This window comes from Diorhabda sublineata, chromosome 7 (genome assembly GCF_026230105.1).
Source record: "Diorhabda sublineata isolate icDioSubl1.1 chromosome 7, icDioSubl1.1, whole genome shotgun sequence".
Lineage (NCBI taxonomy): Eukaryota > Metazoa > Arthropoda > Insecta > Coleoptera > Chrysomelidae > Diorhabda > Diorhabda sublineata.
In genome coordinates this window covers 20,509,608-20,521,400 of record NC_079480.1, presented here as the reverse complement: position 1 = coordinate 20,521,400, position 11,793 = coordinate 20,509,608, and the positions used below count along the sequence as shown (strand labels likewise).

The window sequence follows — 11,793 nt, the reverse complement described above, 5'->3', positions numbered from 1 at the left end:
GGTAAGAATCTTATCTCAGTTTAAGCTTAAAAATGTGAAAGAACAACGAACCTACAATGTTGCCCAATGTTATTATTTTTAACATTTAAAGGATGCTAAATAATATTTTTTATGTATTTTTAGAATCTAGTTATGCATATGTATTTACGATTTTATGCAGTAGCGAAGTAAGATAGGATTTGTCTGTTGGGAAACTTATCAGAATAAGATATCCAACAACAGTGTGTCATAACTGACAAACTTTCTGAGCAAAGGTTGTTTCCCAGGAGTGTGTATGAGAGATACAATATTGAGTGAGCAATCTGCTTCTATAAGCTATAATTTAGTACTTGTAGCTTCTTGAGAAATGGAATGAAAATTGAAAATTTCATTATCATAGAAATAAAAAGTTCACGAAATGGTTTTCATATTCTGTCGAGTTATCAATCTTTTAGATGCGTATTGCGATTATTCTGAAATGGACTTTGTCAAACACCTGACCTTCGGGTGTTCAGATAATTTCTGCTGAAAATGTAAATACTATCTGTTGATAATTATTTATAGACAACAGTAAGAAATACTGTCTAGTGAGGTTTATTGAGGACAAAATTCTGTACATAGGCAGTTGCCTACAAGGCAGTTGACTCCAATTGAAGGAGATTTGGTGTGGGCTCCATATAAAAAAATGGGCTTTTATGAAGCTCATATAGTTTTTCTCAATAATAATAGAAATATATTGGAAAAAAAGAAACGAGATATCCAAATGAGTGAAGATATTGAAAGTCTGAATGGTAAGTTGAACTATATTATTTATAAAATATCTGAAACAGTTCCTGTTTTTGTAAAATTTTGGATGGAAATCTATACATAGTTACTAAATTAGTTTCAAATCCTCTATAATTGATCATTGATCTATGTATATAAACTGTTTCATTTGCACCATTCCTTTTTAGATATGAATACTGCAATTTCTACATCTAATCTCTGTGGTAATGAAGATAATTCTAGATGTTATCCTACATATGAGGCAGATGATACAAAAATAAATCAAAGTAAGTATGGTACTTTCTCAATAGACGTGAATTTGTTCTTAAAAAAGTAAGTCTATGGTCAACTTATAGTTGTTGCCGTCAGTTTTAATTAATCTAATAAGGAAGTAGGTCTACATAATAAGTGATAATGTGATCTACCTATCTTGTTTATAGATATTGCAGTTTCTGAATGTGATCTTAGTGTGGACAGAGATAATTCATTACATGATCCAACTTACATACCAGAAGATACTGAGACTGTTAATGTCACAAAAACAAATAAGCATAAGTCATTTTCACATTAGTTTCTAGCTTGTGAAAGAAATCATGAATTTATACCTCAGTTATCAGGTGGCCACTAATTTTTCATTTTTTTTTAAATAATTATATATACAATGAGTTTCAAAAAGTTCACACCAATTTTTCAGAAAATATGAGATGTCAAATCAACACAAAGTGAGAATCGACTTCAATGGGCTTCAATGAATGTAAATCGACGATATCTGACAAAGTTAGATGCAAACTCATTCAAATATATGAGAAATGTTGAAATTCGACTTCAAATGAGGAAGATAGACTTTGAAAATTTTCAATCAACACAAAGTGAGATTCGACTTCAATGGGCTTCAATGAATGTAAATCGACGATATCTGACAAAGTTAGATGCAAACTCATTCAAATATATGAGAAATGTTGAAATTCGACTTCAAATGAGAAAGATAGACTTTGAAAATTTTCAATCAAGACAAAGTGACAATCGACTTCAATGGGCTTCAATGGATGTTAATCGACGATATCTGACAAAGTGGTTAAGAAAGCTTAACAAAGTTTCTTTTTAGGACACTAGATAGGTACTTATTATATATTTTCAATTTTTCTACGTGTTCGTTTTTCGAATTAGTAATTTCATTAGTGATTACAGGTAGGTACATGAAAATGTTTATTAAGTAAAGAAAGAACGTAGAATTCATACAGTGTAGAATTTATTTCAAGTTTCAAAATTTCTGTTTCATTTTCTACCCAGTAATAAATAAAGCCTTTATCAAGTCCTAAATTTTGGATATTACATTTAGAATATGAATTATAAAAGGAAACATGGAGAAGAGGTATATAAGTTTGCTTAAATAAACAAAAAAGGGTGGTTGGTTTTTGAAGATAAAATTCTTGGAAGGATAAAGAAAGGGTCTGAGAAGGTTCAACAATTTATCAAAATATCAATCATAATTATTACATTTGGACAATAAAATAAACATAAAATTTTAAAAATAGAATAACAATCCCTCGAAAGATATTGAAATATCAACCCTAAAGACTATCTTCTACCTACCTAGGAATTATTGTACCCCGAGAAGCTCACACCAGAAATTAAATAATTGAAAAGTGAATATTGAAAGTTTTGACTAAACAGTTTTCAAAATGCAAATCAGTCACCAGAAAAACATTCTTGACAACTTCATTAGCTCAAATTTTTTTCTATTCGAAAAAACAAAGATATTGAAGCAGCTAAGCACTAAATTCAAACAATAAATAATTTTCTCTTTCCTATACCCACCATTTATTGAACAAGAGGAACAAATACCAAAAAAAATATTAGAAACCTTCACTTGGAAAGTTTTCTATGAAACAGAAAACTCAATTATTAGTTTAGTAACAACCCTTTAGCTAATTATGTATTGAGTATCTATCAATCAAAAAAAAATATGTGAAAAACGATTAGATTAAGTTTGTTTTATTAAAAGATCCCCAGTTTAATGCACTTGAAAATTCAAAGTTCCAAAAGAATGGCGGCATATAACCGATATATAAAAGAAAATAGTTTTCACTCCATAATCTGAGACCAAATGACAAGAAATATTTTAGGTAGTAAATTTAAAATCAAATGAATAAGACAAAAAATCACTCACCAGTTCACAAATGAGGAAATCACCATCTTGGTAGTTAAGAATTTTCCGTTTATCCATAATTTTCACAATATTGCATTAAAACACGGAAAATTCTTTATCGGATTATTGTTAACACGCACGTCCACAAACATCAAAGAAAAACAAATAATTTTTAATGTTTATTTTCAATCCGTTTCACGAAAATTTTCAAATAAAAGCTATTTTCTATCGATATACTGAGAATTTCCAATGTTTCTAATAAAAATTTTCAACATTAGTCACATTTTTAAAACTAGAAATCGAAAGTTTTTTTTGTCGTTATCGAACAAATCCGGTATCTCTGTATTTTATTTATCTAATAATAACTATTTTGTACTACAATCGAAATAAGGTATTTTAATATTAATATCTATATATATTTTTATATGAAAAAACACATTACAGTTGAAAAGATTTGACGTGAACAATAATTGCGTCGACATACAAAGTTGGCCGACATGCTGTCTAGACAGACAAGGGTCAACGAACTATTTGATGCTATATTTTAGATTATCGTTTGTTTAATGTTTATAAGTAAATTGATGATTCAAACAATTTCAAATTATCTGAAGAATATGCTTAATTTTAATTACTTTGAAAATATTAATAAAATAATAATATAACATTAGCATTCCATAAAATGTAATACACTGAAATCGTTCATTTTCCTGGAAACTTTAATTGGACAAATCTCGTTAATTTTTACATAAAGAGAATAATATCTTACCTATATCAATAAGAAAATAGTTTTCACTTCACCATCGAAAACAAAATTGCACGAAATTTTACGAATAGAAAATTTAGCATCAAATATGTCTGCCCGAATTTGTAATACTGTCAAAGTTTCATTATCTAAATAATTAAATGCATTGTTTAAAGCTTGTGACGTCACATTTAAAGTGCGCAAGTCAAAAACAAGTCTAGACATTCGAAAGGGGTCAATGAACTGAGAAGATGTAAAAGTTTTGATTTATTAAATAATAAGTAATTAAATATTACATATTTTGTTATATAATTTCCATATTGAATAAAATAGTGTTTTCAAAGAGCAATATAAATTTTTAATAATATTTCTAAGAAAATTTCGAATAATTAGTGATAATAGATATACTTCATACAATAAAACATGGCATAGATTTAATTATTACAATTCACAATAACTTAATATTATCAAATGGCTATATAAGTAGAGGTTATGGGCAGCAAATAATAGTAATTTCCTTTTGGTAATATATACTTTTAATGTTTTACGACATACCTTCGTTTTTCGAATTAGTACTTTCATTGGTGATTACAGGTACATGAAAATTTTTATATTAATTAAGGATCGTGGAATTTGAAACGATGTTTCCAAAAAATTAGTTGCATATGTATAAAGACAAAATCAAAACTTTTTTGTTATCTTGATATCGAGAATTCTGTGATTTTAAAACTTCCCATAATGTAGGGTGGTCCTCATCCCCAAATTACATAAACCATATAAGAAAATATTCTATTGAACATTATTTTTCTCATGAATATCAAAAATAAATTCGAAATGTGAAGTAAATAAGAAATTCTTCCAACAAAGATGAGGGCGTCTAAAAAGGGGCTTCACGGTCAATTTTTGTTATCGGTATTAAATCCTCAACATATATAAATATTTTGGTATTACTATCTATTATTTATGTAGAATAATGCGATTTTAAAATTTCTCATAGTGAAGGGTGGTCCTTAACTCTCTAACAATTCTGTTGAATGTAATCTCATAAATATCAAAAAAAATATATTAGAAACAAACAATTCTTGGAACAAAGACAAAGGCATCCAAGAAGGGGCTGCACGATCATTTTTCGTTATCGGTATTAAACCCTCGATATAATGTAAACAAACTATTTTACAAACAGATAAAAAGAGTTCCAAAACTGCACCGCACGTGTTATTTTTCAAATATAAATATCAACCCAAGGATACTTTCAACAAAAAAAGGGACTAATAATGGTCAATAACAGAATATAATATAAATGAAAAATTTCTAAAATAAACACACCAGAACCATTGTAAACCATTAAAAATATTGAATTCTAAACAATCTACTTTCACTATAAGAATTTCTTATAGAATAACCATTGTTTTTCTGAACATATGATGATGATATGAAGTATAGCTGATTTAATAACACTGATGATAAAATTAAAGTCAGGAGAATTTCAGTCAAACTAAACGAATAGAAAGAAGGTAAGGGTAGAAAGTTGGATATCAAACAACATTTAAACGATGGAGGAAACACTAATCTGAAGAAAGAAATGCTTATCAACTAGTAAAAATAATTTGAATTAACACGATAATGAAGTGAGTAGTTCGGCATCTATTTTGAAAACAAAAGAGGAACAAAAAACGCAAAGAAAAAAATGGTAAGAGAGGTAATCAACAAGGAGAGAATGAAAAATAAAAAAAAAAGTATCAAATGATGGATGTTGATGGTGAAAAAGAACAATTAAATCAGGATAAGGATACTACAGAACCAAGTCCAAAAAAAATAAGGTAAAGAAAACAAAATTATCAGCTAGCAGCCGTTTAAATGGATCGGTTAACGGTGAAGAAGAACAAGTAAATGGAAACGATAGTTTAGAATGTAGTCTGAAAATAAAGAAATTATTAACAAATAGTGTTGTAAATAGTATAGTTGATAGTGAAATGTTTCTATAGATTATAAAAAGAAAAATATCAAAAGTGTTTTAAAAATATAAATATGGACCAATTGAGAAGACATTAAGGTTTAAAGGTATACCCGTTGTGATCCAAAAATACCCAAAAAAGTCGCTTCCATCAAAAAAGAATTTCATTCTGATATAAAGAGTATGTATCTATCTTTTGTTTTATAAGGTAATATTTAATTTCCAAATCAGATATATTATATTATTTCAAATGCTATCTAAATTTATTAATTAACAGATTCAACATAGGTAACTAATGGAAATTAATATTAAATTTTATTATTGATTGCTTTAATATTTTCTCATTAGTATTGGCATTTTTTACCTTCATTTTTTACAGATTTGTCAAACAAGAAGATGCTCAAATGCAGTTCAACAAAATGGTAATGTTTTCAAAGAAAAGCATTTGTGTGTTCGTTGGAAATTTTGATTTCTGTAAGTTTTATTAATGACATACATATTTTTGAATATTCAATAAGTATTAATTATATTTATTATTCCTTTGAGACCTAAGGAGGTGAAGAAGAGCGGTTATGGAAATTATTTGAACCTTATGGTTTGATAGAATCAGCTGTTAGAATTGTCAGAGACCCTCGTACCAGTATGGGAAAAGGATTTAGATATGTCAATTTCAAAGATGCCGATGCTGTACAATCAGATTTCCAAATGGAAAATGTGAAACTTGGTGATCGGGAATTGAGAATTAAAAGCGAGTCATATAACTGGTTGCGGATATAACAGGCGTTACAAAAACACTTTCAGTAAAAATCAAACAAGAAAATTGAATTTTCACGAAAACCATTGCTCAAATTCGAAAACTAATGTGATTTGCACAGAGCGGTATTTTGGTATAAGGATCCCAGAAAAGCTATCAATTTTTTCGAAAAAAGATCATTTAGGGGGGAAAAGTGGAGAAAAAACGTAAAAATCGGATTTTCACGAAAACCGATGCTTAAATTCGAAAACTAATGTGATTTTCGAAATCTCTATGAGAAAATACATGATACCACATATTTTTTTCGATACTTTCCTTTATCTGATGTGTTTAAGATAGTTGTTTTTACAAATATCAAATTTGTATATAATTGATTTAGTCTCACCCTTAAGGAGAGGCAACCAATTATACACAATGCTTCGAACTGGTTGTTATATAAACAGGAGAAAGACTATAATAATTAGTTTCCGGCGTCGCTCGGTAGACAGCGACATAATCGTAAAATCATAGAATGAGTAAAAGGATTGTGGTTTCAATTCAATAACATTTTTTTATTTTATCTATGAGACGTATAACGGGTTGCGAATATGACAGGCGCTACAAAACACGTGCATCCTCTGTGCCATAATGTCCGAACCACACTTTCCTCACAGTTACTCACTGTATAGCAGAGAGGAAAGTTTGTGTTGTATCGGGCAGATGGCGGTGGGTGAATCAAGAGGAGAAAATTGGATTTTCACGAAAACCATTCCTCAAATTCGAAAACTACTATGATTTTCGGAATCTCCATGGGACAATACATGATACCAAGTGTCAAAATTATTCAGAACTAATACAAAATAAAGATAGTCATTAAGAAAATGGTCTTTTTTATTACCAAGACAAACCTTTCCACTTTGAAGCAAAGCTGCAATAATATAATCAACTATTTTCTCCAAATTGTCATACTTAATAATTTTCATTACATGACTTAATTATCATATAGTTTTTCCAAGTTTAAACAAACTTCGTGTATAACAAGAAAACAATTATAAATTAGAAAAGAATTCAAATTTTAGGATGTGTTGAGAATTATATTATTTTAGAGAGACGGTAAAAATATCAGTATTTTCTGAAAATTTGATAATCAATCATGCCAAATATGATAGTAAACTATTTTCTTTTGGCCAGCTCTGTACAAATTATAAAACCATTGGAACCCATAATATTTATTACTTTATTATTGTGTTATTTGCACATGTTGAAAGGGTCTTATTGGAAAAATCCACATCTTTACCTACCACAGCCATAAAAACGAGAACAAGCAATAAAACATCTGGTCAACAGATATGAGAATATGCCCAAGTGTTTATACAGGGACATCCGATGTATATACTATATACTTTATACTGTCCTCGAAGAAATAGTTATGTGTATTAGAAAACCAGTTATACTGTCCTCAAACTGAAACATCAAATATATATACGATATACAATGGTATATACGGTTTTAGCAAACCAGTTATACTGTCCCCAAACTGAAACTTCAAATATTTATGCGGTATATAATGGTATATTCGGTATGTCCTCAAAAAATCGGTTATAGCGTTGCCGGAAAATAGATCGAAGCAGATTAATGTGCTTATTAAATTAAAAAAAATTGGATGTAATACCTAGTATATAAATAATACCCCAGGCCAGTAGATTTTGAATTCAACTCATGAAAATTGTGTTTTTTTTTAAATCAAAATACAAGTGACACTAATAACAGCTGGTGGTGATTCTATTATAAGTGTGCAAGAGCTAAGAAACAAAAACAAAACCCAATCCTATAAAATTCTCACATTCTCACAAGGGTAACAAATAGTACACTATCCATGTTGTTTTTTCAAGCAACTCAGTTTCTTGAAATAAATCAACAGGCTTATCCCAAAAATGTAATCACTAGTTGTATTACCATTGAATATACCACCTCATACAAATCGTACCGCAAAGTAACTATTTCCAGGACGATTCACCATTATATTTGGACCCATTATAAACTTGAATAACTTTTAAGCCCCATTATATAATGGAATTGGGTTTTTATCAATCTTTCTCTAATAGTGCATTTCGTAAATAAGACAACTTTTTATTTCAGATGGAACACACTGTAGAATTCTCTACAATCTGGAAATTCACTCTTTTCACTTTCGAAAATACTCTAATCAGTATAGTTATTGTACAGGGTGATAGTTATATTGATGCTTGAAATCAGTATTGTTTTTAGGGAACATGTAACGATTCACAAGTTGACTATAGAAATGATAGACAACATAACTTTCAACCATTAAATAACCTTATTGAGAATTGAAACGATTAATATTTATAATAATTACTAAATAATTACGAAAGATCCGAAATGGAATTACTGGAACCATTGCTGAAATTCATACTGAACACACTTTTCAATACCACTATACAGACACTCAAACTTGCGTATCTTTTTGGGCGTTTGAAGTCGTTGAACTTAGTCATGGAAACGCGCGTTAGATTGAGAAGTGTGTATGTCTGTGTAGTGATAGTGTAAATGTGAATCGATTTCTTTATTTCTTAATTATCTGTTTCGGCGTTCACAAGTAGTTGTCTTCATTCTCCATAGTAACTTCATGCATCCTTACATGTTTCGAAAAAACAATACTATAATAAAGTCATCACACCCAGTACAAAAAATATACTAAGTAGTTTGGAAATGGAAAAGAATGGATTTTCAGATTGTTGAAAAGTATGAAAGGTATATCATTTCCGATTAAACCGGAAGTGAATATAATTAGACGAATACCGAAAAAAACTAAATTAATAAAAATTAGAGACTGGTAAAACCCCATTCCATTATATAAATTAGTTCAAAATTTATTATGTGGTCAAAATATAACTCGGTATAATAATATATCATTTCATAGATAGGATTAAAATAACCATGAAGTAGAAATGACAACCTATGAAATCTATCACTGTTTTGTTATAACTGTGACTATATCTGTAACAAGAACGACAATACCTGATATCGAATAAAAACAGAACCTTGTTGCCAAATTAATCGAGTAATTAATTACAAAATGCCAGTTACTAAAGATGCGTTTACACCGGAGTTAATAACAAGAGTTTTTAAGAAAAAGTTATTAACTTAACTGAATCGCCAAAAAATTCTCTTCACAAAAGTTAATAATAACTCGTGTTTTTAACAGAAAATTCCTTGTAAGCCGCGTTTACACCGGAGTTAATAACACGAGTTTTTTAACATTTTTGTTATTAACAGGTGTTAATAAGAAAAGTCATTAACATATCTTAATAACATTTTCTTTTGGCTGCTAGTTTTGTTATCAACAAAAGTTAAAAGTCACTTCGCCAGTATCAACGCTCATGCCGGGCGAGGGGGTTGCGGGGAAGAGAGGAACCAGTTATTAACAAAAGTTAACACGCTAAAAGAGGCTATTAACTTCTGTTATTAACATTTGTTTGAAACACAACACATTTCCTTTAATCTTTACAGACTCTTGATGGATAACATAAATCTTGTTAATAACAAGGAATTTTCTGTTAAAAACACGAGTTATTAACTTTTGTTAATAGAAATTTTTTGGCGATTCAGTTAAGTTAATAACTTTTTATTAAAAACTCGTGTTATTAACGCCGGTGTAAACGCGGCTTAACATGCATATACAATAACAAGAATTCAGTGCTAATTTTGTTGGGCTTTTTTGTCATTTCTGGGAATAGGTATTTACCAAATTATGATCTGCATGAAATCCTTGATTATATGTAGTAACTAGATAATCTACCCCGTGTTAAGTTTTGAAGCGGAATTCCCGATTCATAGATGGCGATACCCAAAACTAGGAAAAGATAGCCGACTATCGATTCTACGTCCGAATAGTGCATTTAATGGAACGCGCACCTATGTATGAATAGCAAAACTATTAATTGCTTCTAGAATTTGACCTGTTGAGAGACAATAGCGATATGGGTGGATGTACAAAAAATATTCTACATCAGACGCTCGAAAATATACGAGTTGTTCCACTTGAAAAAACAAACTAGAAAATTCATTTTAAACAATTCGGATTAGAAAAATAATTTTCAGCTACTCTGTATAATTGTAGGGCATGGAAATGGACCAGAAACATCGCACATCTATCTATCAAATGGTATCATAATTATTTTCTCTTGAGTTCCGTAACTATGATGAAGGATGACAGTGGTTTTTTCGGTATGCATCTGCAAATAAGATTTTCATTTTCATAAAAAAAATCATAATTTGGTTAAGGAAATGTCAATAATATTGGAGGGGTGATTGGAGGTCACTGAACTGCTTGAAAAAAAATATGCTAATATACATGACATTTCATTAAAAAAACACTGTAGATCCTCGGTTCGCCCTGTATATTCGGTAATAATTTCCAGTAATCAAATTTGTTGTCTACTGAACACAAATCATTTTGTCCAAATTTACTAACTTTGGTAAGAGGAGACGAATCATCAAAAACACCTAAAAACAGATTAGAACGCCACTTCAAAGGATTAACAATGAACGGTTTAATATTACAAGAATTAGTGAAGTTACGGCGATGTTTAAAATCGAATGTCTATACATACCTCATATGAACGAATTAATTTTTTTAAATACATAGGTAGGTATTATATAGTTTTAATCGAATTATACATCTGGAGCTCGTTTACTATAATTTATTGTATTAATCTTTACCATTATTTATGATATATGCAGGTGGTAAAAATATCAACATAAATACCTATATTTTTTCTAAATAGAAACAGAAATACATAATACAATTTAGATTCAAAGACAGTTATAAAGGTACTCTAGACATAGATATGTTGGCTTCAAAATAAAGTATTTAATTCTCCTTCTATGGGTTTTGTTATTCGAAGAACTGGGCCCAGTGACTTCAAGTCTTAAAATTATTCCTGACATTTGACAGTTTTTCAGCATTATTTGAAATATATACTGCGCACTCTATCGTTGAATCTACAGAACTGCGTAGTTTGGAAGTCATCTAGGTAGGTACCTATAATATTCCCATTGGATGCTATTATTTTGCAATTTGAAACATTGAAAAATTTCAATAAAGAACGAATATCCCGACATAAAGACTAGATAAAACCCTATTTTCACGAATTTCAAATATGAATCCATGTTAGTTAAAAAAACAAGCAAAAAATTTTGTACTTTGATAAGTTCCATCTAGTGGTATCTTATGTTTCAAATATGATATTTGAAAGAATTTGCAAAGAAGCTATGAGTTCGGGGATTATAGTAGACCAGCTTAATAAATGTGGCTAATTAGGTATATATATTAATATATGCAATTGGTAAACTCCATTGTTCATTTTCCAGTAATCATTCTAAATTCGTCGGTTTTGTTCTTTTGGAATGATCCATTTTCTATTCTCCATTAGTAAAGCTATATCATT

At 29.4% G+C, this 11,793-nt stretch overlaps 1 protein-coding gene across 1 annotated transcript; it reads left to right on the top strand.

Annotated features, from left to right (window-relative positions):
* The first annotated feature begins 632 nt into the window (after window positions 1-632).
* On the top strand, window positions 633-1,502 carry LOC130446703 (uncharacterized). Its single transcript, XM_056783096.1, has 3 exons — window positions 633-770; window positions 933-1,031; window positions 1,185-1,502. The coding sequence occupies exons 1-3, from the start codon at window positions 665-667 to the stop codon at window positions 1,313-1,315; spliced, it is 336 nt and encodes a 111-aa protein (XP_056639074.1). The 5' UTR covers window positions 633-664; the 3' UTR covers window positions 1,316-1,502.
* Window positions 1,503-11,793: the final 10,291 nt, after the last annotated feature.

Bases quoted from the DNA above. Each gene is read 5' to 3' on its own strand.
- LOC130446703 (XM_056783096.1), top strand. From the start codon at position 665: ATGGGCTTTTATGAAGCTCATATAGTTTTTCTCAATAATAATAGAAAT. The intron at 771-932 runs GTAAGTTGAACT...ATTCCTTTTTAG, and splicing joins AGATATTGAAAGTCTGAATG to ATATGAATACTGCAATTTCT. The intron at 1,032-1,184 runs GTAAGTATGGTA...TCTTGTTTATAG, and splicing joins TGATACAAAAATAAATCAAA to ATATTGCAGTTTCTGAATGT.